At 40.8% G+C, this 26,204-nt stretch overlaps 1 protein-coding gene across 2 annotated transcripts; it reads right to left on the reverse strand.

The window, feature by feature from the left end:
* Positions 1-605: 605 nt before the first annotated feature.
* On the reverse strand, positions 606-25,244 carry txlnba (taxilin beta a). Of its 2 annotated transcripts, none has more exons than XM_060914231.1 (10): positions 25,140-25,244; positions 23,975-24,257; positions 23,205-23,296; positions 21,993-22,163; positions 14,978-15,172; positions 7,205-7,324; positions 6,806-6,880; positions 2,871-2,963; positions 2,556-2,651; positions 606-2,468 (listed from the first exon to the last, which is right to left on the reverse strand). In XM_060914231.1, exons 2-10 carry the CDS (start codon positions 24,252-24,254, stop codon positions 867-869), a joined length of 2,724 nt encoding a protein of 907 aa, XP_060770214.1. In that variant the 5' UTR covers positions 24,255-24,257; positions 25,140-25,244; the 3' UTR covers positions 606-866. The 2 variants fall into 2 exon arrangements, with proteins under 2 accessions (XP_060770214.1, XP_060770213.1); XM_060914230.1 differs by lacking the exon at positions 6,806-6,880 and adding an exon at positions 6,952-7,026.
* Between the last annotated feature and the right edge of the window lie 960 nt (positions 25,245-26,204).

The following is a 26,204-nucleotide window of genomic DNA, read 5'->3' on the forward strand; positions in this document are numbered from 1 at the left end:
CACACACACACACACACACACACATCAAATCATTTTCAGGTTATCTGGCTATATCCTTTTCCCTCTTTCACAGCCACAGTACTGAAATATTGAAAATTGAGTCATATTACTTAATAGTGAACAGATTTTTCTCTAGATAGAAATAATATAAATATGTTGTTTTATAGCTTATCCTTTTGAATATTACCACTGTAATCAACAGCAGTGTGTGTGTATGTGTGTGTGTGTTCATTCATCATGGCCATACACAAACAACATCCTGCAAGCTCTTCAGCAAGTTGCGATGCCAAGACATCTTTCCAGCTTCTTGTCATATATAGACAAGCTGCTGTATTTCACCAGAAGACTGAACATGCGCACACATACACAAAGGTAAGTGCAGCTTTTTTATCTTGCAGAGATTGGAATATAGTGGCTGGCTTATGCTGCTTGTCTTTTTTTTAAGTGGTTGCCATGGAAACTGCCGCATGGTGGTGAGGAATCTTCAGGTAAACCAGCAGAGCTATAGCTTGTGACTGGTTTTGAAATGAACATTGTTCGTGTACCAGTATGATGTTGAACAGTGTCTTTGTTTTGACTTGAGAAAAACATTTTTTTTTTTAAGAAATGATCACCATCACATCTTTATTTCTGAGCAGGTTAAAGTAGATGAAAAAAGTACTATATGTCACACACATCAAAAATAACACTTATCAAAACTCTTTAATCAACTTGAATAATCTTAATCAACTTGAAAAAAGTATATAACTGTATGGTTTCTTAACCTCACACAACACTGCACTCAACCTCCCACCCACACACACCATAATAGAGAAAATCAGGAATCAGAGAAAATGGCTGGAATTACACACTCCACGTTCACCCCCTCAGCTTTTCTTAGCACTTTTTGCTGAACCTTTCTTCTTAGAGGAGCCCTGTTTCTTAGCATGGGATTTACTAGCATTGGACTTGGCCTCTTGGGATTTGGCGTTTTGTGGTTTTGCTGCTCCTGCTGTGGAAGCTTTGGGTGCAGGAGGTTCTGCAATGTGAGACTCAACTTGTATAGGTTCCTCTTTTGCACTTAAAGTTTGTTTTGTAGTCTCAGCTTTGGGGTCTAGTTCTGTATCAAATTCATTTTTAATAGGATTTACTTTAGGAGCTTCAGGGTGAACTGTTACTCTTTTCATTTCTTTGGGTTTTGTTTCTTTGAGATCAACAGAATTTGGCTTGTTGGATTTTTGCCTGGGTGTGTCTTGCTTGATTGGCTCTACTTTTGCAACATTTCTTGCTGGCACTTTAGTTAGCTTTTCTTGGGATGTTTCTGCTTTGGGTGGTTCTTCTTTGGGTGGTTCTGCTTTGGGGAGTACTACTTTGAGTGGTTCTTCTTTGGGTGGTTCCATTTTAGGGGGTACTTCTTTGGGTGGTTCTTCTTTGGGGGGTTCTGCTTTGAGGGGCTCTACCTTGGGGGGTTCTTCTTTGAGTGGCTCTACCTTGGGTGGTTCTTCTTTGGGTGGCTGTACCTTGGGTGGTTCTTCTTTGGGTGGCTCTACCTTGGGTGGTTCTTCTTTGGGTGGCTCTACCTTGGGTGGTTCTTCTTTGGGTGGCTCTACCTTGGGTGGTTCTTCTTTGGGTGGCTCTACCTTGGGTGGTTCTTCTTTGGGTGGCTCTACCTTGGGTGATTCTTCTTTGGGTGGCTCTACCTTGGGTGGTTCTTCTTTGGGTGGCTCTACCTTGGGTGGTTCTTCTTTGGGTGGCTCTACCTTGGGTAGCTCTACCTTGGGTGGTTCTTCTTTGGGTGGCTCTACCTTGGGTAGCTCTACCTTGGGTGGTTCTTCTTTGGGTGGCTCTACCTTGGGGGGTTCTTCTTTGGGGGGTTCTTCTTTGGGTGGCTCTACCTTGGGTAGCTCTACCTTGGGTGGTTCTGCTTTGGATGGTTCTGCTTTGGATGGTTCTTTGTCATGTTGATTGGACTCATGTTTGGCCTCGAATTTGATCTCCTCACTTTTCAGTGCCTCAGGAGTCAGTGTAGTCTCTGATTTACATACCTCTTTAATACCTTCTTCCAGACCATGTTCTTCTGTTATGGAATCTAACTTGACTGTTGATGGTTTACTTAGCACAGGAACAAGAGGAAGTTGTGTAGGCTCAGATGATTCCTCCTCACTATCAGAGCCCACCATGTCATCTGCAGTTGAGGCCAACAGGGAGGCTGCAAATTCCTGCAGACGGGCTTGCTCCTTCCACAGCTTCTCCATTTCTACTGTTAGTGCTGGGTTTTGTACTGACTCTGAGATTGGCAGCTGGGCGAGTTCTGGAATCTCTTCCTCAACAATGTCCGCCACAGGTACTGAGGCTGAAATAACCTGCAGGCGAAGCTCCTTTATCTTGCCATAAAGGACTTTCCTCTCCTCCTGTAGAGCTCGACACAACATCTCCAACTTATCAATCTTCACAGTAAAAAGCTCAAGCTCTTTACCCTTCTCAGATCTCTGTTGGAAGGTAAAGTCACAAAATTAGTTCAGCACAGTGTTATGGAATCAGTGAACAAATGTGTTCATAAAAATACAACAGGTTACCTCCTCAATCATGTCAGTAAGGGCTTTGCTGCAACTTTCAAAGCGTATTTTCCACACATTTGACTCCCTCTCCAGTTTCTTCATCTTCTTGGTCATCTAAGTAGATGAGTGACATGATTAACATAATAATTATGAAAAGAATTGATGTAAAAAATATTGTTCTTGACACATGGCATGGATTGCCATTAAGACTTGAGTATAAAAACACAAATTCTACTGAATTACTGTTATTGTTATGTTCATTGTCTTGCAGCACACCAGATTTAAAATACAACTGTAAGCATTTAAAATGTGTGATGGTGTAAAATAGTATACCTTTTCCATTTCTTGTTTGAAAACAGTATAAACTTCATTGCTTTTGGCCAGTGTAGCCTGGAACTCATCAAACTTCTGAGAGTACAACACAAGCTGCAAGAGAAAGGGTGGAGAAAAAAAAACAACTCAGCAGATGTTTGGGATTGCTGACATGGACTGGTCCATTTCCAGTAAAGCTAATATGTTTCTGAATATACTTGTGCTTTTTTCTGGGTAATCAGATGTATCTGCCATAATTCGTAACAAGTATTAAATAAAAGATAATGCCAGCTTGCTTGATCACATGCTACACCACCTAAAGCCTAAGCACAAATTTGGTTGATTCTAGTGAGTTCTGCTTGAGCTTGGGTTTCTGTCTCACATTCTCCACATTTGTCTCAGTTACCTTGCATCTCCCATAAACATTGCAGATAAACATAATGCACCAAATTGTCAAATTACCCCTTGGTGTCAACAGGGTTGGAAAAAGTCCTGAGAAATTATACTCAAGTGAAATTATAGATAATGTCTCAAAATCATATTCTCTTACTCGTTTAAACGTCGAGGTGTCCAACCAAACATATACTCAAGTAAAAGGAAAAAATTTTGTTTAAATTATACTGAAATATTAAAATCTCAGTAATTTTGAAGAATTATCTAAAACCGTTAGAAAGTGGTATTTATTTGCCTGAAAACATCCCTCAGTCTTTGTCTGTCTGCGGCTCACATGTGAGTAACACTACATAGCTCACTAATTAATTACTCAGAAGTAAAACATCATGTTAATAACTGATATTTACCATGAGCTAGAATTTGACTTGCTGCCTCGTTAATTATGCTAGCTACCAGAATCAATGCTAGTCTCACCTAATATTAGCAAATAAACCAGGCTAACTTAGTTAAATAAGCCAGTTAATGTTAGGAAATTAGCTATTGCTAAAGCTAATTTGCTCTCAGCATACTTTTTCACATTAGTGGAAGTTCACAACTGAGGTAAATGAGGCACCTCATTTTATTTGCGGCCTTGCTCAGCTACACCATGTAGCCCGAGAAGGTCAATGCAGGATGAATTGTAATGATTCTAGCTAATATTTTTCTGAAGAACTTGATGAGATGTTGAAATAAAATGGGTGCATGTTAAACTGTGTTTGTAAATGTACATCCATTATCCATAACTGCTTATCCTGTGCAGGGTCACAGGCAAGCTGGAGCCTATCCCAGCTGACTATGGGCAAGTCGCCAAATTATCACAGGGCTGACACATAGAGACAAACAACCACTCACACCTACTACGGTCAATTTCGAGCCACCAATTAGCCTAACCGCATGTCTTTGGACCGTGGGGGAAACTCACACAGACATGGGGAGAACATGCAAACTCCACACAGAAAGGCCCCCGTCAGCCGCTGGGCTTGAACCCAGGACCTTCTTACTGTGAGGTGACAGTGCTAACCACTACACCACCATGCCACCCTGTTTGTAAATGTGACTGATGTAAATATGTATAGATGTTGGCTTTGAGACCTAAATAATAATAATGTAAGGAGTGAAAAGTAATTTTTTTCTAGGAAATGAAATTAAGAGTAAAAGGATTCAATTTCAGTTACATCAAAATAATACTTATAGTATAGCAACGAAGTATGTGCGCATGCGTGTGTGTGTGTGAGGGGATGCCTCTGGATCCACTGACCCCCCCCCCCCCTTTTTTTTTTTTGCAAAATGATAATAAAGGTAAATTATCTGCATATTTAAGGATCCAAGGATCCTAAGATTTTAATTAAGTAAGTAAATAAAATTTCAAATGTTGTAATTTGTATTTTATTCACAAATTCCCCACTTGGCTCATATTACTTCATTCACTGGCCCTAACACTTCAGACATAACAGCAGTGATTATGTACACATCCAATTAATCAGGCAGGATACTACAGAGACATGATGTCAAAAATAATATACAGTGGTGCTTGAAAGTTTGTGAACACTTTAGTATTTTCTATATTTCTGCATAAATATGACCGAAAACAACATCAGATTTTCACACAAGTCCTAAAAGTAGATAAAGAGAACCCAGTTAAACATATGAGACAAAAATATTATACTTGGTCATTTATTTATTGAGGAAAATGATCCAATATTACATATCTGTGAGTGGCAAAAGTATGTGAACCTCTGGGATTAGCAGTTAATTTGAAGGTGAAATTAGAGTCAGGTGTTTTCAATCAATGGGATGACAATCAGGTGTGAGTGGGCACCCTGTTTTATTTAAAGAACAGGAATCTATCAAAGTCTGATCTTCACAACACATGTTTGTGGAAGTGTATCATGGCACAAAGGAGATTTCTGAGGACCTCAGAAAAAGTGTTGTTGATGCTCATCAGGCTGGAAAAGGTTACAAAACCATCTCTAAAGAGTTTGGACTCCACCAATCCACAGTCAGACAGATTGTGTACAAATGGAGGAAATTCAAGACCATTATTACCCTCCCCAGGAGCGGTCGACCAACAAAGATCACTCCAAGAGCAAGGCGTGTAATAGTTGGTGAGGTCACAAAGGACCCCAGCATAACTTCTAAGCAACTGAAGGCCTCTCTCACATTGGTTAATGTTAATGTTCATGAGTCCACCATCAGGAGAACACTGAACAACAATGGTGTGCATGGCAGGGTTGCAAGGAGAAAGCCACTGCTCTCCAAAAAGAACATTGCTGCTCATCTGCAGTTTGCTAAAAATCATGTGGACAAGCCAGAAGGCTATTGGAAAAATGTTTTGTGGACGGAGGAGACCAAAATAGAACTTTTTGGTTTAAATGAGAAGTGTTATGTTTGGAGAAAGGAAAACACTGCATTCCAGCATAAGAACCTTATCCCATCTGTGAAACATGGTGGTGGTAGTATCATGGCTTGGGCCTGTTTTGCTGCATCTGGGCCAGGACGGCTTGCCATCATTGATGGAACAATGAATTCTGAATTATACCAGTAAATTCTAAAGGAAAATGTCAGGACATCTGTCCATGAACTGAATCTCAAGAGAAGGTGGGTCATGCAGCAAGACAACGACCCTAAGCACACAAGTCGTTCTACCAGAGAATGGTTAAAGAAGAATAAAGTTAATGTTTTGGAAAGGCCAAGTCAAAGTCCTGACCTTAATCCAATGGAAATGTTGTGGAAGGACCTGAAACGAGCAGTTCATGTGAGGAAACCCACCAACATCCCAGAGTTGAAGCTGTTCTGTACGGAGGAACGGGCTAAAATTCCTCCAAGCCGGTGTGCAGGACTGATCAACAGTTACCGGAAACGTTTAGTTGCAGTTATGGCTGCACAAGGGGGTCACACCAGATACTGAAAGCAAAGGTTCACATACTTTTGCCACTCAGAGATATGGATCATTTTCCTCAATAAATAAATGACCAAGTATAATATTTTTGTCTCATTTGTTTAACTGGGTTCTCTTTATCTACTTTTAGGACTTGTGTGAAAATCTGATGATGTTTTCGGTCATATTTATGCAGAAATATAGAAAATTCTAAAGGGTTCACAAACTTTCAAGCACTACTGTAAAAGCCTGTACACCAATTCATACACAACACTGTGCTTCACTGTGACCATGTTGAGGTCCAACAGTAGATCTTTGTCAGGTCTAATCTAGTGCTGCTTACCTTCCTATAGTCCAACCTACAGCCTGTACATCACCTCTGTGTATGGAGACTGAATTTGTGATTGTTTATTCATCATGTCACGAATATTAGAATATTTTTTTAAACCAGAATTTTTTTTTTACAGCATTTAGTAGGAAGCTTCTTTTTTTCCATTGAACAGAATGAAAATTTTCAGTATGTCATAATGAATTCTTACATATCTGTATGTAAACTCCCCTTTGCTCACATGTTCTCAGGATAGCTAAAAAATGGAGAATGGGTGGTTTAAAAAGTAGATCATTAAGCACTAAATTTGATATTCACCTGAGCCTGCATCACTGTGTTCTGCTCTTTCAGCTCTTTAACCTGTAGCTTCCACTCTGCAGCATGAGTCAGTAACTGCGCTTACAAAAATACAAGGAAAGAGAGAGAGAGAGGGAGAGAGAGAATGACAAAGCACTCCACTTTACCTGCTTCTTTATCTGCAACTCCTGCTCCTTCATTGTGAAGCATTTCTTTGTTTTTTCAATTGCTTCTTTAAGCAACTAGCAACAAAGACAAGACATTACCATGAGTCCTCCAGACTCTCTGTGTTCTCCATGCAAACACGATGCTAATTTATTCATTCACTGTTTGCATCATAAATCGATTATCAATCCTGATTCACAGTCTTAGTGCTATTTCTGCTCAAAGAGCGGAGACAAACGGTGTTGCGTAACTCACGTATTCCTTCTCCCGCTTGTGCTTCTCCTCTGCTTCTTTCAGACGCATATTGGCTTCTTCCAGTTTGGCATCTGACAACTGCTGCTGTAGATTTTTCTGTTTGAATATCTTCTCTAAGCTCTGTTCAAGACATCGAGAAAATATCGAGTATTAAAGCACAGTGGACTTCTACACTATAGAGGTACGGCCAAAAGTATGTGTACCCCTGACCGTTATATTGCATTAATAGCATTTAGCAGACTTATCCAGAGAAGAAGAACAACTTTATTCATCACACATACACTTAAGCACAGTGAAATTCCTTTCTGCAGTTAACCCATCTGAAGCAGTGAACACGCACATACCCAGAGCAGTGGGCAGGTATGCTACAGTGCCCGAGGAGCAGTTGGGGGTTAAGTGCCTCACTCAAAGGCACTTCAGCCTAAGGCCACCCCATGTTAACCTAACCGCACATCTTTGGACTGTGGGGGAAACCGGAGCACCCGGAGGAAACCCACACAGACACGCGGAGAACATGCAAGCTCCACACAGAAAGGCCCCTGTCAGCCGGTGGGCTTTAACCCAGAACCTTCTTGCTGGGAGGCAACAGTGCTAATCACTACGCCATCATGCTGCCATACAACATACCCAGTGACATACAACATACACAGAGCAGCCTGGGGAACATTTGGGGCTTAAGTGCCTTGCTCAAGGGCATTTCAGCTATTCCTGCTGGTCCAGGGAATCGAACTGGCAACCTTTTGGTCCCAAAGCTACTTCTCTAACCATTAGGCCATGTCTTCTCTTATCTCAGTCCAAACTTATTCCTATTTGCTTATATAATAAGCTCCACTCTTCTGGGAAGGCTTTTCACTCGATTTTTTGGGGTGGGGCTGTAGGGATTTATGTTCATTCATCTGTGAGATCAGGTAATGATATTGGGGCCATTCAGTGTTCCAGTTCATCCCAAAGATGTTCACTGGGGTTGAGGTCAGGGCTCTGTGCAGGACATTTGAGTTCTTCCACTCCAACCTTAACACACCATGACTTCATGACCCTGACTCTGCAACACTACTAAGCAAACAACATGAAAATCAGGGAGCACTCCAAACAGGTCAGAGACAAAGTTGTGGAGAAGTATAGATCAGGGTTGGGTTATAAAAAAAAATATCCCAAACTTTGAATATCCCAGGGAGCACCATTAAATCCATTATAGCAAAATGGAAAGAATATGGCACCACTACAAACCTGACAAGAGAAGGCCACCCACCAAAACTCACAGACCAGGCAAGAAGGGCATTAATCAGAGATGCAAGAAAGACACCAAAGATAACACTGAAGGAGCTGCAAAGATCCACAGCGGAGAGGGGAGTATCTGTCCATAGGACCACTTTAAGTCATACACTCCACAGAGTGGGGCTTTATTGGAAGAGTGGCCATAAAAAAAGCTATTGCTTAAGAAAACACGTTTGGAGTTTGCCCAACAGCATGCGGTAGACTCCGCAAACACATGGAAGAAGATTCTCTGGTCAGATAAGACTAAAATTGATCTTTTTGGCCATCATGGGAAATGCCATGTGTGGCGCAAACCCAACACCCTGAGAACACCATTCCTACAGTGAAGCATGGTGGTGGCAGCATCATGCTGTGGGGACATTTCTGATCTGCAGGGACAAGAAAGCTGGTCAGGACTGAAGGAAAGATGGATGGCACTAAATACAGGGCAATTCTGGAGGAAAACCTGTTTGAGTCGGCCAGAGGTTTGAGACTGGGATGAAGGTTCACGTTCCAGCAGGACAATGACCCTAAACATACTGCTAAAGCTACACTGGAGTGGTTTAAAGGGAAACATTTAAATGTCTTGGAATGGCCTAATCAAAGCCCAGACCTCAATCCAATTGAGAATCTGTGGTATAACCAATGCAACCCATCTAACTTGAAGGAGTTGGAGCAGTTTTGCCTTGAGGAATGGGCAAAAATCCCAGTGGCTAGATGTGCTAAGCTAATAGAGACATACCCCAAGAGACTTGCAGCAAAAGGTGGCTCGACAAAGAATTGACTTTGGGGGGTGAATACCTATGCACACTCCAGATTTCTGTTTTATTCATCTTAATTATTGTTTGTGTCACAATAAAACAACAATTTTCACCTTTAAAGTGGTAGGCATGTTGTGTAAATCAAATGGTGCTAACGCCCCAAAAATCCATTTTAATTCCAGCTTGTAATGCAACAAAACAGGACAAACACCAAGAGGGATGAATACTTTTGCAAGACACGGTACCTTGTTTATTTAAAGATATGCAACATTCCAGTGAGCTATGCCTTTGCATTTTTTCTGCCAGAAACAGGTGGGGGCAGTAAAGATTACATTGTTCATCACTCAGCATTGAATAATCTGTACTAAATGCCACACACTGTTTTTTTTGATGCGCAATGCCCATTTCTCAGTGTGATAGAGTAAATCTAGCCTGTCATTCCCCTGTGGATTCTCATGCCATGCTAGAATTTTCTTTAAGATGTGAGTATCACCATTAAATAAGCCATGAATCATGAATTGTGAGACTAAGTGAGGATGCGTTTCTGTGGGCAGAGAGGCAAATGCAAAGTCACTCACAATCCTTAGCAGTAAGTGACATTTCATTATGAGTTATTTTGTAATGATGACACTGAATATTGCCTTCATATTAATTTAGAATGTCACCTGAATGTACAGTTAGGTCCATCAATATTTGGACAGAGACAACATTTTTCTAATTTTGGTTCTGTACATTACCACAATGAATTTTGAACAATTCAGATGCAGTTGAAGTTCAGACTTTCAGCTTTAATTCAGTGGGTTGAACAAAATGATTGCATAAAAATGTGAGGAACTAAAGCATTTTTTAAACACAATCCCTTCATTTCAGGGGCTCAAAAGTAATTGGACAAATTAAATAATTGTAAATAAAATGTTCATTTCTAATACTTGGTTGAAAACCCTTTGTTGGCAATGACTGCCTGAAGTCTTGAACTCATGGACATCACCAGACGCTGCGTTTCCTCCTTTTTAATGCTCTGCCAGGCCTTTACTGCACCGGTTTTCAGTTGCTGTTTGTTTGTGGGCCTTTCTGTCTGAAGTTTAGTCTTTAACAAGTGAAATGCATGCTCAATTGGGTTGAGATCAGGTGACTGACTTGGCCATTCAAGAATATTCCACTTCTTTGCTTTAATAAACTCCTGGGTTGCTTTGGCTTTATGTTTTGGGTCATTGTCCATCTGTATTATGAAACGCCGACCAATCAGTTTGGCTGCATTTGGCTGGATTTGAGCACACAGTACATCTCTGAATACCTCAGAATTCATCCGGCTGCTTCTGTCCTGTGTCACATCAATAAACACTAGTGACCCAGTGCCACTGGCAGCCATGCATGCCCAAGCCATCACACTGCCTCCGCCGTGTTTTACAGATGATGTGGTATGCTTTGGATCATGAGCTGTACCATGCCTTCACCATACTTTTTTCTTTCCATCATTCTGGTAGAGGTTGATCTTGGTTTCATCTGTCCAAAAAATGTTCTTGCAGAACTGTGCTGGCTTTTTTAGATGTTTTTTTTAGCAAAGTCCAATCTAGCCTTTTTATTCTTGAGGCTTATGAGTGGCTTGCACCATGCAGTGAACCCTCTGTATTTACTTTCATGCAGTCTTCTCTTTATGGTAGATTTGGATATTGATACGCCTACCTCCTGGAGAGTGTTGTTCACTTGGTTGGCTGTTGTGAAGGGGTTTCTCTTTACCATGGAAATTATTCTGCGATCATCCACCACTGTTGTCATCTGTGGGCATCCAGGTCTTTTTGCATTGATGAGTTCACCAGTGCTTTCTTTCTTTCTTTCTTTCTTTCTTTCTTTCTTTCTTTCTCAGGATGTACCAAACTGTAAATTTTGCCACTCCTAATATTGTAGCAATTTCTTGGATGGGTTTTTTTCTGTTTTCGCAGCTTAAGGATGGCTTGTTTCACCTGCATGGAGAGCTCCTTTGACCGCATGTTTTCTTCACAGCAAAATCTTCCAAATGCAAGCACCACACCTCAAATCAACTCCAGGCCTTTTATCTGCTTAATTGAGAATGACATAACGAAGGAATTGCCCACATCTGCCCATGAAATAGCCTTTGAGTCAATTGTCCAATTACTTTTGGTCCCTTTAAAAACAGGGTGGCACATGTTAAGGAGCTGAAACTCCTAAACCAGGGGTCACCAAACTTTTTTCTCTGGGGGCCACATTGTCGTTCCTGACTGTGATGGGGGCCGGGGTTGGGTCAGCTATATCACATAGAATTGTATAACCCAGACAAATATGACCACCAGCAGGCCTCATTGTGTAGTAGAGATTACTAGCCTGGCACGGCCATCCCCACTACTATATCCATACTACTATATCCCCACTACTATATCCACACTACTATATCCACACTACTATATCCACACTACTATATCAACACTTGATTCCTGGCACATATTTGTTTATCTTTACTAGTGGTTTGCAAAAGTAGTAATCAAGTCTTCACACTTTGTTTTAATTTGAAATACCACAGATATTCCATTTATTTATTTTCTAATAAAAATAATATCAAAGCTGTCAAGGTAAGAAACATCTGCCTAGTTGAGGTGATTGACACTGGCAAAGGTGAGTGGAAAATTATAAATTGTAGGTAAGCCTGTTGATATTATTAATAATAATTGTATGCAGCACTTAATAAAGGTCAAATAAATAGGCCTATAAAATAAATACATTTTAAAAAACAGTGAAATTATAATAATATGAGCAATAGATCACAGCAGTTGTGCTGTGTCCTGCACGTCATTGCTCTCATCCATGGCCAAAGCAAAAAACTCGAATTCTGACGCTTTCTCATTCAGCTGGTCATACACGTTGTCCCTCAAATCTTCGGTTCGCCTGGTCATAGTAGGTGCGGAGAGACTCACTGCGTTGAGCGCATCCTTCTTGTCGGGACACACCTCCTCGGCCACAGCAAGCATGCATACTTTAACAAAGTCCCCATCAGTAAACGGCTTTCCATGGGTAGCTAGTAGGTGAGCTACCTTATAGCTAGCTCGGACAGCAGCCTGGTTGATCTGGGTTTAGCGAAGGAATACGTTCTGTTGTGCAGCCAGTCCGCATTTCATCCTCCGAATCCTGTCTTCTCTTGTTTGCCCTCGCAAACTAGCATACTCTTTGTGGCATAGTTCGAATTACGTGGGGGCCAATGGGAGCTGAGCTCCCATTCCCTCAGGCTCCCATGAAAGAAGCAAACTTAATTTTCTGTGCAACTCTCTCAAATACGTCATATATCACCATAATAAGCTTGAATAGCCTATATCACCATATAAATATAAATAAAACTCATTTCATTTCCGATCACCATGCAGCCATAACTTTGTATTGAACGTGTTATTAAACCGCAACATGTACGGCTGTACTTCACCACCACACCACTATGCGCGCAAACTGAAATTTGCAGCCTGCGAAATCGAATGTGAAGTTAAGTCCGAAGAAGACTTGTCCTCTATCTCACAACGATCTTCCTTTGTTTAACAATATATATAATTATATATACACACACACACACAATATATATATATATATATATATATATATATATATATATATATATATATATATATATAATTTGTTTAACTATATATATATATATATATATATATATATATATATATATATATATATATATATGCGCGCAACACCGTGCGTGCGTGCGTGCGCGCCTGTGTGTGAAAGCTGTGCACTGCAGTGCGCAAAAGTGCGCTGGTCCAGGAGAGCGAGTATGCATTGCTTTTTTTTTTTTTTAAATAGAGACCCCCATAGGGTCAAATTTATAATTCGAACCCTGCTTTGTGGCGGGTTTCATAGTGACGACGCAGATTATATTCTTTGAAAACCGGCACACTTTCTTTACATACAAGATAAACTGCACGGTCCTTACACTGAACGAAAAAATAATCGGTGGTCCACTGTTCTTTAAAAACTCTGCACTCTCTGTCAGCTTTTCGCTGACCGCTAGCCATTTTGCTGTCCTGAACACTGACAGTTCTTTGCGCATGCGCTGCCTGTCACTGCTTGATCGCGAGCATATGACGAAAATTCGGAAAATATGAATAGTTCATTTTATAACTAAATATCAATTTTAATTGATAAAATCAGCAAAATACAAGATGCAGACATGTTATTATTTGCCAAAAAGCAATTTAAAAAAATAGGCCATGACCACTTTTGGGGATTGCCTCATAGGGCCGGTTCAAGTGGTGGGGGGCAGAGGGGCTGGGGGGCCGGTCAAAGGGGGGTGGCGGGCCGGATCTGGCCCGCGGGCCGTAGTTTGGTGACCCCTGTCCTAAACCCTTCATCCAATTTTAATGTGGATACCCTCAAATGAAAGCTGAAAGTCTGGACTTTATGTCCATGTCCATTATATAACTATAACTTGAATATGTTTCAGTAAACAGGTAAAAAAACAAAATTTGTGTCAGTGTCCAAATATATATGGACCTAACTGTAAATGTGAATTAGGTTTTCAGTTCTTCGTACACCATATAAATCCTGCTCAGGTAGGTAGGAGTGGGTCTGTGTGGAAAGATTCAGATTTTAGACTGGTAAAGGTCAAACATACTGTATTTCTAGGAAAGAAAGATCTTCTCATTTGTTTTGGTCCATCATTTAGTCCAGATATAATACTGATATTTCCTTTTTAAACAGTGTTGCTCAGTTATTTGTTTGAACTGTGCAAATGCTATGGAAATATTCTTATAAAGCGTGTGTAGAAGTTGCCATCTCAGATAGATTGTAAAAGCTTACAACACAGGTACGGTATCTCATTGTGAGAGGTATCTATCAGAAGAAGGATACAAAAGAATTCTAAACATGTTCCAAGATGTACCATGGAACACAGTGAAACTCATTATCACCACATTGACATTATGAAGAACAGGACATCCCTCCAAATCTGATGAAAGGACAAGACAAAAACGTATCAAGGAGGCCATCAGGAGACCTACAGCAACATTAAAGGAGCTGCAGCAACATCTGGCAAAGTACTGCTCCCTCCCTGCATGTTACAACAATCTCTCTTATTCTTCACATGTCTGGGTGGTGGGGTAGGGTAGCTACATGGAAGCCATTTCTTATGAAAAATACAAACACAAAAACTTCCAAGCCCAACTAAATCACCCCAAACCATGTGTCAAGATCAAGATGTGTTACAGTCTGATGAGACCAAGGTAGAACTTTTTGGGATCTCATCTCATTATCTGTAGCCGCTTTATCCTTCTACAGGGTCGCAGGCAAGCTGGAGCCTATCCCAGCTGACTATGGGTGAAAGGCGGGGTACACCCTGGACAAGTTGCCAGGTCATCACAGGGCTGACACATAGACACAGACAACCATTCACACTCACATTCACAACTACGGTCAATTTAGAGTCACCAGTTAACCTAACCTGCATGTCTTTGGACTGTGGGGGAAACCGGAGCACCTGGAGGAAACCCACGCGGACACGGGGAAAACATGCAAACTCCGCACAGAAAGGCCCTCGCCGACCACGGGGCTCGAACCTGGACCTTCTTGCTGTGAGGCGACAGCGCTAACCACTACACCACCGTGCCGCCCACCATTAAACATATTATTTAAAAAAAAAAAACAACAACTGATGTGTTCTTAAATGTTAATTCATACCTGACCTTTCAAACACTAGTTTGCCTGCTATAAAATTTTAAGTATGTGTGTGTGTGTTGATCCCATACCGTACCTCCTCTCGCTTCTCATACTGCTGGATGATGGATGTGAGCTTGTTAGCCAGCTCGCTGTTCTCCTGGCACAGCTTATTGTTGCGGTTGCTGTGGTGCTCGATTTGGGCCTGGATGTCCACTACTGTATTCTGGAAATGACTGGTGATTTCCGCTCTCTTTTTCTCATCCTCCTGGTACTTCTGCAGCATGTCTTCCTGCGGTGTAACACAGATACCGGTCATGTTTAATGCCCACAGAAAGCACTGCTCGAGTTAGAGAAAACATACTACAAATTGTACACATTTTTACAAACCTAAATTTATTGTAAAATATTACATACTTTAATGCAGTCTTGTAAATATTTCCTTCAGCCTTACTTGTATATAGTTTCAGATATTAACAATGCAATAACAATTTTCGGCTGGTTCATTTATATTTCTGAAAATTCCAGTGAGTTTTGCCTGTTGTTTCTCAGTTGATCATTTTAGTCTGTTTAAAAATAAACTCGTCAATTTTACTTTTGAAAACTGAATAGACCCCAAGCATAACTACGTCATCACTTGTTTACCACAATGCATTGTGGGGAATAGCCGGGGTCAGTAGTTGAGTGATATGACGGATGTCAGATTAATTTTAGGTGAGAACGATGTGAGAGGAGCGAATTTGCCGTGCTCTGTCATGGAAGACAATAAAATTGGTGATTTAAAGAGGTGGATAACATGTTGAGGGTTTACAGCAGGAAAATCGGAATCCAAATCAAGCTTGGTGAGAAGGTAAAGAGTCTAGACCGAGTCTACCACACTGTACAACAACAACATCAAATCTCAGAATGTCTCATTTCTGAGGACATATATTGCACCAGCTAAACTTTATCGAGAAAAAAAAAAATCTATCTGAATATCAGGAATTGTATTCCAAAAAAGTTGGGACAAAGTACAAATTGTAAATAAAAATGGAATGCAATGATGTGGAAGTTTCAAAATTCCATATTTTATTCAGAATAGAACATAGATGACATATCAAATGTTTAAACTGAGAAAATGTATCATTTAAAGAGAAAAATTAGGTGATTTTAAATTTCATGACAACAACACATCTCAAAAAAGTTGGGACAAGGCCATGTTTACCACTGTGAGACATCCCCTTTTCTCTTTACAACAGTCTGTAAACGTCTGGGGACTGAGGAGACAAGTTGCTCAAGTTTAGGGATAGGAATGTTAACCCATTCTTGTCTAATGTAGGATTCTAGTTGCTCAACTGCCTTAGGTCTTTTTTGTCGTATCTTCCGTTTTATGATGCGCCAAATGTTTTCTATGGGTGAAAGATCTGGACTGCAGGCTGGCCAGTTCAGTACCCGGACCCTTCTTCTACACAGCCATGATGCTGTAATTGATGCAGTATGTGGTTTGGCATTGTCATGTTGGAAAATGCAAGGTCTTCCCTGAAAGAGACGTCGTCTGGATGGGAGCATATGTTGCTCTAGAACCTGGATATACCTTTCAGCATTGATGGTGTCTTTCCAGATGTGTAAGCTGCCCATGCCACACGCACTAATGCAACCCCATACCATCAGAGATGCAGGCTTCTGAACTGAGCGCTGATAACAACTTGGGTCGTCCTTCTCCTCTTTAGTCCGAATGACACGGCGTCCCTGATTTCCATAAAAAACTTCAAATTTTGATTCGTCTGACCACAGAACAGTTTTCCACTTTGCCACAGTCCATTTTAAATGAGCCTTGGCCCAGAGAAGACGTCTGCGCTTCTGGATCATGTTTAGATATGGCTTCTTCTTTGAACTATAGAGTTTTAGCTGGCAACGGCAGATGGCACGGTGAATTGTGTTCACAGATAATGTTCTCTGGAAATATTCCTGAGCCCATTTTGTGATTTCCAATACAGAAGCATGCCTGTATGTGATGCAGTGCCGTCTAAGGGCCCTAAGATCACGGGCACCCAGTATGGTTTTCCAGCCTTGACCCTTACGCACAGAGATTCTTCCAGATTCTCTGAATCTTTTGATGATATTATGCACTGTAGATGATGATATGTTCAAACTCTTTGCAATTTTACACTGTCGAACTCCTTTCTGATATTGCTCCACTATTTGTCAGCGCAGAATTAGGGGGATTGGTGATCCTCTTCCCATCTTTACTTCTGAGAGCCGCTGCCACTCCAAGATGCTCTTTTTATACCCAGTCATGTTAATGACCTATTGCCAATTGACCTAATGAGTTGCAATTTGGTCCTCCAGCTGTTCCTTTTTTGTACCTTTAACTTTTCCAGCCTCTTATTGCCCCGTCCCAACTTTTTTGAGATGTGTTGCTGTCATGAAATTTCAAATGAGCCAATATTTGGCATGAAATTTCAAAATGTCTCACTTTCGACATTTGATATGTTGTCTATGTTCTACTGTGAATACAATATCAGTTTTTGAGATTTGTAAATTATTGCATTCCGTTTTTATTTTCAATTTGTACTTTGTCCCAACTTTTTTGGAATCGGGGTTGTAAACAATATGGCGGAGCTGACCCTGGGTATCACCCATAATGCACTGCAGTAAACAAGTGATGATGTAGTTATGGGTTAGGGTCATTGCAAAGTGACAAAATAAACTTCAGTCTTATACAATTGGTGTGTGGCAGAATTTTTAATAGCAAAAAGCTATTATTCTCACTCTCCTTCTACTATGATGTAGCATAAATGCAAGAAACAATTTAAAAATAATTTAAAAAACCTTATATGGTAATAATTTTATATGAAATAAACATCTAAATATATTACTGTGTGAATAGTCCCCACTGTAATGGTCACATTAATCACAAGTTTAATTTAACAAACTAGCTTCCACCCTTATGATTTTTTTATCACGTAGAATAGCACTTGATCAAGCACACCTTATTTTATATTTTGTGTATTTTATATATTGCGTTCTGACAGTTACTCATGCTCAAATTAATGAGGCTATGAGACACTAAACTGAGGTCATGAAATCATGATGTGTGTGCTGGATATAGATGATTTTGATCATGCTTTTAATTTACAACCCCGATTCCAAAAAAGTTGGGACAAAGTACAAGTTGTAAATAAAAACGGAATGCAATGATGTGGAAGTTTCAAAATTCCATATTTTATTCAGAATAGAACATAGATGACATATCAAATGTTTAAACTGAGGAAATGTATCATTTAAAGAGAAAAATTAGGTGATTTTAAATTTCATGACAACACATTTCAAAAAAGTTGGGACAAGGCCATGTTTACCACTGTGAGACATCCCCTTTTCTCTTTACAACAGTCTGTAAACGTCTGGGGACTGAGAAGACAAGTTGCTCAAGTTTAGGGATAGGAATGTTAACCCATTCTTGTCTAATGTAGGATTCTAGTTGCTCAACTGTCTTAGGTCCTCTTTGTCATATCTTCCGTTTTATGATGCGCTAAATGTTTTCTATGGGTGAAAGATCTGGACTGCAGGCTGGCCAGTTCAGTACCCAGACCCTTCTTCTACGCAGCCATGATGTTGTAATTGATGCAGTATGTGGTTTGGCATTGTCATGTTGGAAAATGCAAGGTCTTCCCTGAAAGAGACGTCGTCTGGATGGGAGCATATGTTGCTCTAGAACCTGGATATACCTTTCAGCATTGATGGTGTCTTTCCAGATGTGTAAGCTGCCCATGCCACACGCACTAATGCAACCCCATACCATCAGAGATGCAGGCTTCTGAACTGAGCGCTGATAACAACTTGGGTCGTCCTTCTCCTCTTTAGTCCGAATGACACGGCGTCCCTGATTTCCATAAAGAACTTCAAATTTTGATTCGTCTGACCACAGAACAGTTTTCCACTTTGCCACAGTCCATTTTAAATGAGCCTTGGCCCAGAGAAGACGTCTGCGCTTCTGGATCATGTTTAGATACGGCTTCTTCTTTGAACTACAGAGTTTTAGCTGGCAATGGCGGATGGCACGGTGAATTGTGCTCACAGATAATGTTCTCTGGAAATATTCCTGAGCCCATTTTGTGATTTCCAATACAGAAGCATGCCTGTATGTGATGCAGTGCCGTCTAAGGGCCCAAAGATCACGGGCACCCAGTATGGTTTTCCGGCCTTGACCCTTACGCACAGAGATTCTTCCAGATTCTCTGAATCTTTTGATGATATTATGCACTGTAGATGATGATATGTTCAAACTCTTTGCCATTTTACACTGTCGAACTCCTTTCTGATATTGCTCCACTATTTGTCGGTGCAGAATTAGGGGGATTGGTGATCCTCTTCCCATCTTTACTTCTGAGAACCGCTGCCACGCCAAGATGCTCTTTTTATACCCAGTCATGTTAATGACCTATTGCCAATTGACCTAATGAGTTGTAATTTGGTCCTCCAGCTGTTCCTTTTTTGTACCTTTAACTTTTCCAGCCTCTTATTGCCCCTGTCACAACTTTTTTGAGATGTGTTGCTGTCATGAAATTTCAAAAGAGCCAATATTTGGCATGAAATTTCAAAATGTCTCACTTTCGACATTTGATATGTTGTCTATGTTCTATTGTGAATACAATATCAGTTTTTGAGATTTGTAAATTATTGCATTCCATTTTTATTTACAATTTGTACTTTGTCCCAACTTTTTTGGAATCGGGGTTGTACTATTTTGATTTATTAAATGAATAAAATAATAGCAATGTTTTTGTTCATTCAACGTAAAAGGGTATTCCTGCATTCGTCTCACACTCGCTACTCTCCTGTAAAGAAAACATGCCCAGGGTTTGAAGGATAATCTGACCAAGCACTTGTACTGTGTTCATTATCTGCTACGGATAAGTGATGTCTCTAATGAAGATACTGTCTCGTCTGATGCAGAATAAAGCCCTGGACTGCTCCTCAAGGTCTGAATCAATTAAACTCCACCCCATTGTGTAACTCTCATGTAACTTCTAGACACTTGTGTGTCCAGGCTACAGTTTTGTTAGCTATGATTTGTGTTTCTGTTTTCCTGTTTATTTTGGGGGCAAATTAAAGGTGCTGACTGCGAAGTTGAATTCTGGGCAAAATGTCCTATTTCTATTGCTGTTGGAGTTTTGAGATGTTTTCGCTGCTGCACACACCATGTATCCTATGTGCAAATGTTTTGCCAAGATAAAACGCGTCCCACATTTTACAATTCCAGAGATTGCCGAAGCAAGTGAGAAACAATATCACGTGACCACCGTGGGGTGTGTTTGACCTATTTTAAAACAAAACAAGTCAGCATGGGCAACAGTGTTGTAGTCGAGTCACTAAACCTCGAGTCTGAGTCCAGTCTTGAGCCCCCAGTGTTCAAGTCTGAGTCAAGTCCAAGTCATTAAAGAAAATTTTGAGTCGAGTCCACTGTTGATCTGAGTCAAGTTCGAGTCGAGTCCGAGAACAAGACTCCAACCGCACGATGTGACGGTGGCTGTTGCTGCCTTTATGTGAAACTGTCTCTGCTACTGTGTTGGACTAATGTTACTGCTCGACTGCCCCCATTTTAGTTAATAGGCTACAGATAAAAAGCTTGTTCATCGCTCAGCAAGCCCCGCCCACTATCAAAGGGCAAATAACATGATAAAGGGTTAACGCTTGTGAGTTCATCGCTCAGCAAGCAAGCCCCGCTATCAACAGAACAATGAACATAGCCTGTCACTTACTTCTCTGAGTGGAGTCTTACCAAATGACGATTGAAGTTCAAGGTTGTCCCCATCGTCTCCTCGATAGTTCTTCTATATATGGAGCAGTGCATTTTTTCCTACTGCACGAGAAGTCTGTATAAGCAAAGTGGACAATCCTAGGGACGTTCTCTCCAGGCATTTTAGCGCCATTAACGTTAGTTTGTTCCTGAACATGACGTATGAACAGGTGAATGTGCATTCTCTTGCACAAAATTAGTATAAAAATTAATGTAGATATAAATATCTGTTGCCAAATTATTATGACATGTTACAAAAAATAAAGAAAAAAATCAGAGTCTTCGTCTCCAATTTACGAGTCCAAGTCATCAGTGCTCAAGTTCAAGTCAAGTCACGAGTCCTTAAAATTAGGGCATGAGTCAGACTTGAGTCCGAGTCCTGGACTCAAGTACTACAAGCCTGATGGGCAAACATGGAGGACTCTGCTCTCCCACCAGCTAAAAACCAGCGGAAAAGAAAAGGAAAGCCTGCCTAGTGAGTGCAACTGCAAGATAGAGCAAGGTTACAGTAGATGATGTAATTTTTCTGGACAGATAACTCAATCATTCTAGCTAGTGCTTAGCTATCTTAGCCTTAGAAACACAAAAGCAGTGACAGAGAAAATATATATTCATCTTTTGTTTCACGGATCTATTTGTGAATGTCAACCACAAATTACATCCCTGCGACTCAAAACTCTCCGAAGTCGAAGCAGTCATGATGTTTTTCATGTGTTGCTATCTTGGTGTGATGCAGTTCCATAGTTATGTTAATTAGTTGAAGTTCCTCATGTTCGGCTGTTTCCGTAGGGCCGTATGATTTACCTCAAGAGGTAGGATATTCATTCCCAAAACGGAGAAAAGTGACCCTCAGCACATCAAAATGATCCCATCTCATCCGCATTATATTGTTCTTGCGAGACATAGGAAAATGCCATACACAATAAAAAATTTTGAAAATTTCAAATGACTTTGCAGTCAGCACATTTAAATTGGATTTTCTTTGTTGTTCCTCCAGTCTGATGTGTTTGTATAAGTCCAGCCTGACTGTTTGCTCCCCTGTTGTATTATATTATTAGTTTTTCTTGCTTGGACTAACTGGTATTCCTCATCCTTTTCATAACTGATTTCTGTTATCTCTGTCAGTAGGAGCTGAGGGGTCTGGGGTGAGAAGGTTGGTCACCTGGTGGTGTGTATCCATGCATATTCATCTCCTCACTGTGTGGGTTCTGTATGCATTTGGCTTAATTATGTGATTCTGGACCACATACCTAGATACCCCATCTCCCTCCGGTAAGCACTAGCCTTTTTCTTTTAAAGGATGTTTCAGCAGAGCTGGACTGAGCTTGCTCACCTTCAGGGTCTTGTTGTGCTTTTGCAGCTCATGACAGAGGCTCTCCAACTTGCTTCGTGCCAGGATACCCTGGCTGTGATCTAACTGGAGCTGGTCCCTCTGTTTAATCAAGAGACCTTGTTTCTTCTGAAGCATCTTCAGTTCTACCTGCTCATCCCTCTGCTCCTTCAACTACACAAACAGGCGCACATTACTACAGACATTTAATGTTTAACTAACACAGACTTTTTCCTTAACGTGCCTCTGAAATTAGAATTGGCATTCCTCAGTGTTACGGTTCATGTCCAGGAATAACTTTCTGATTGTCCAATTAAATGATTTCTACAATATATATGTCCCACCCCAGTGGCCTGTTTCTTGCTCTCTAATCGTAGCTTGTTAACACATTAGCTTGTCTGTGTGTCTTCTTGTACATTAGTCCCCTTTTCAACCATCGTTCAGTTAAGGAAAATCACGGTTAGAGTTTATTTGTTTAGAAGAAATTTGAATTTGCATGAGATCACGGTTATGTGTTTTACCAACCTGGAGGATTTAATTTATGGAATATATCACTTCCTCGGGGCGGCACGGTGGTGTAGTGGTTAGCGCTGTCGCCTCACAGCAGGTCCTGGGTTCGAGCCCAGCAGCCGCGAGGGCCTTTCTGTGTGGAGTTTGCATGTTCTCGTGGGTTTCCTCCGGGTGCTCCGGTTTCCCCCACAGTCCAAAGACATGCAGGTTAGGCTAATTGGTGGCTCTAAATTGACCGTAGGTGTGAATGTGAGTGTGAATGGTTGTTTGTCTCTATGCATCAGCCCTGCGATGACCTGGCAACTTGTCCAGGGTGTGCCCCGCTTGCCTGTGACCCTGAACAGGATAAGCGGTTACGGATAATGGATGGATGGCAGAGAACCAGATCCAATGCTGGGTTTGATGGATCAGGAATGATGTTATGTCTTTAGAAGAATGTAAAAAAGGAGATTGTTGGTGACAATGGCAGCATGTCTGAGCCCATCGTGTTCGTCTCAACACCCACTTTTGTATATTTCAGCTTTATGCTAGCTTTGTCTATTCTTTATGTTCGTCCAGCTGTTGAACCTTGTACATTCAGATTTTATGATGTGTGTGTATAAACCTCTATGTACCCTCTGTAGGCGTTTAAGGGAAAGTGTAGGGGAGAGTGCCATTTCTTGGGGGAGGGAGCACTTCTTTTGCCTTTTTCTCCTGAACACTCACCAGCTCTGCATATTTCCTCAACACCGTCTCCAGTTTCTCCTCCGGTGAGATGATATCTTTTAAGCTTTGCAGCAGGAGCAAAGCTTCTTTACCTGTACAAACAAGGCAAAGCAATGAATAAATGGTGCTGGAAATAAGGAGATGCTTACCAGAGATTCTTTCCATGTTGTCGGACACTCATTCATATTGTCATAATCAGCTAAATATTCAGGCATTACTTTGGAAATAGACTTCTTCATGAATTCTTTTGTGACTTCTCCTTATTTAACCATCAGAAAACAGCCTTGAGTGAAAATCAACTACAGGCACTGAACGGGATGCTACGTCAGAGAGCAGAAGAAGGGAAAAGGAAAACAATGAGTGTAGAAACAGTCATTTTCTACAGTTTTTTTTTTACAGTCATTGAGTTGCAGACCCATTTGTATCTCTGTAAAGATCCTTTCCATGTTCTCAGACACTTATAATTACATTATGAGCATGTCAGTGGCCAAAACAAGTGCTTTACTTTGACACAGATGATTGCCCCATAGGATTTCAGGGTATAGCTATTTTACGGTTGCGGGTTATAGCGTTCTAACTCAATGCTGGACTGATTTTAATTGTTTTTGTTCCGAGTAAAAATTTCAACCCAAAGAGAAGGGAAAATACGGTCCAGGTTAAAAAATCCTAGAATTTTCTTTTAAAATAAATAGAAGGCTTACAAACAAAGAATCCTGAAACAAATTTTCACAAAACAAAATAAAGCAAGAAAGATAAAATATGTCCCTTACCAAGTCCTTCAAGGAGCATACTGGCTGTTTGTTCTGTTTCTGGGCTGCTGCACACCCCTGTGTTAGCAGCCAAATCCTTGGCCATGGTCTCTTCATCCAGTTTCTCTTCATCTTCCTCCAAGATGGCGATCTTCTCTTCCAGCAGGCTACATGCAGAACCATATGTGTTGATGATGTCCTCCAACTGCTTGCTGAAGACTTCCATTGGGTCCACAGGTTTCTCCTCAAGACCACTGACCTGCTCTCCGGTATCAGCAGATGGCTGAGAACTGCTCTCCATTATCTGATTTTTAAAAAATGGTCCATGATATAAGTTCAGGTCAAAATATTTTCCTAGCTCAGAAGCCTGGGAGAAAAGCATTATCAGTTTCTTGCTTGCTGTCAGAACTGGAGCAGTTGAATTAATGAGAGCAGCTTTGTAAAAGGCATTTAAATCTCTGGTTACTACACTTAACTGAAGCCAACTGAGTTTGAAACGAAGCCAATTCTGAAATCTTTCACACCAGTTCTTGCACTCCTGTCCTGAAAAAGTCATTTGACAATATGGTAGACTTTATAATGGTATATCATTTGATATTATATGGATGATGATATTTTCTGATGCAGCAATGGAACAAGATGCACAAGAAAGCTTAAAAGTTTAAAAGGACCCTGGCATTGCAGCACTAAAAACCACCTCTTGTTCGTATAAACTCCATTGAATTTGGAGAAACTGAAACGTTGTTTATCCTGTGGCTTTACTGCTTCTGCTTCTCACATTACAGACCCCTTTTTTTCACCCATCACGACTCAGCCATACAGCACATGGTCCAAACACCCAGCTCTATTTACGGAGCTTCTAAATATAGAAAAAAAGAGATACACTCAGTTAATCTGACTCAATACTTTATCCTCACTGGCAGTCAAAAATGGGAATGTGTTGTTGAAATAACAACATTAAATCATGTTTGTTTTGGGTTTTAACTTCCTGTCTCGACTTAATGTCTCAAGTAATTTCAGTATACAGAGAGACACACTGTCATGCCTCAATGAGAGCAAAAAAAAAACCACAACCCACCAAAACATCATAGCAACGATAACCACACTAAAATACATCAGCTATGTGTAGCTATTTAATTTGCACAATTTTATAGTTTTGCTCTGTAAAGTTTTAAACAATACTTACAAAATCTGTTGTGTTTCTGTCCAAAGAGGAAGAGCGGTATCAGAGCAGTTTGTCCACGCTACCAGTGGAGAGAAAAAGGTGAGGAAATTCCAGAAGCACTGTGATGCCTGAGACAACAGCTGTGACAGACGAGACCCTTAAAATAACCTCTGACTGGAACATGACTCTGTTAGCTGGAGAGATCTGGCCTCCCTGGGAGAACTGGCCTGCTCAGGCTTTTCAGAAGATTACATGAGGAGCTCGTCATTATATGTCCTTCCAAGTTTTACAAAGGGCATTTTGGACATCATAGAACACATTTCTAAAGATGTATGGGGTTGCACTGAGGCCTACAAGTCTATTTGAAATCCATGAGTCATCAAAGTAGAAAGTTCACAAGAATGAGCCACTTCCTGAAGTTAGAGCTATTAAAAGAATCAGATCATCAGATTAACACAGATCCAGATCCTTAAAACTGTAATCATATAAATTTTGACTTTTTCAAAATAAAGGAGAATTCTCTCCAATAAATAATTGCATAATTAGTGTAGTGAAGTTCACTTGTGTGCAAAGTGTTATGATTTAAGAGTTCACACACACACACACACACACACACAGGCGAGAGGAAGAGGCATCTGCAGCACCACTGAAGTGGCTGAGAGAGAGCCTCAAGATGGCTGTGGCTAAAAAGAGGACAGCCATGGGAATAGAGTTGCTAGAGCTGTCTGGACACATGCTGGGGTCTGATCAATCCCAGTGGGTTCACCTGGAGGAGAGTGTATGATGTTGAAAGCCCAGAAACACCCAATGATCCTAGAAACATCATTGATGATGCGTCCAGACTGAGGCATCAGCAGATGTATGTTTACAACTTTCATTCTGAGGCATCAGTGACAGCCAGGAAAGACTGGATGACAACCACAAAAAGTGTGGTTGTCAGGGGAAACAGACGAGGACCCAAGAGCGCAAGTTAAATGTTGACTTTTATTGATAACAGGGGAAAGGGAGGATGTGCAAAGTTCAGTGGCAGGAGGACCGAGAGGCAGGGATGGCTGGTGGGAGCATGGTGGTGATGTCTGCAGTCTC

The sequence above is a fragment of the Neoarius graeffei genome, chromosome 2 (assembly GCF_027579695.1).
Source record: "Neoarius graeffei isolate fNeoGra1 chromosome 2, fNeoGra1.pri, whole genome shotgun sequence".
NCBI lineage: Eukaryota > Metazoa > Chordata > Actinopteri > Siluriformes > Ariidae > Neoarius > Neoarius graeffei.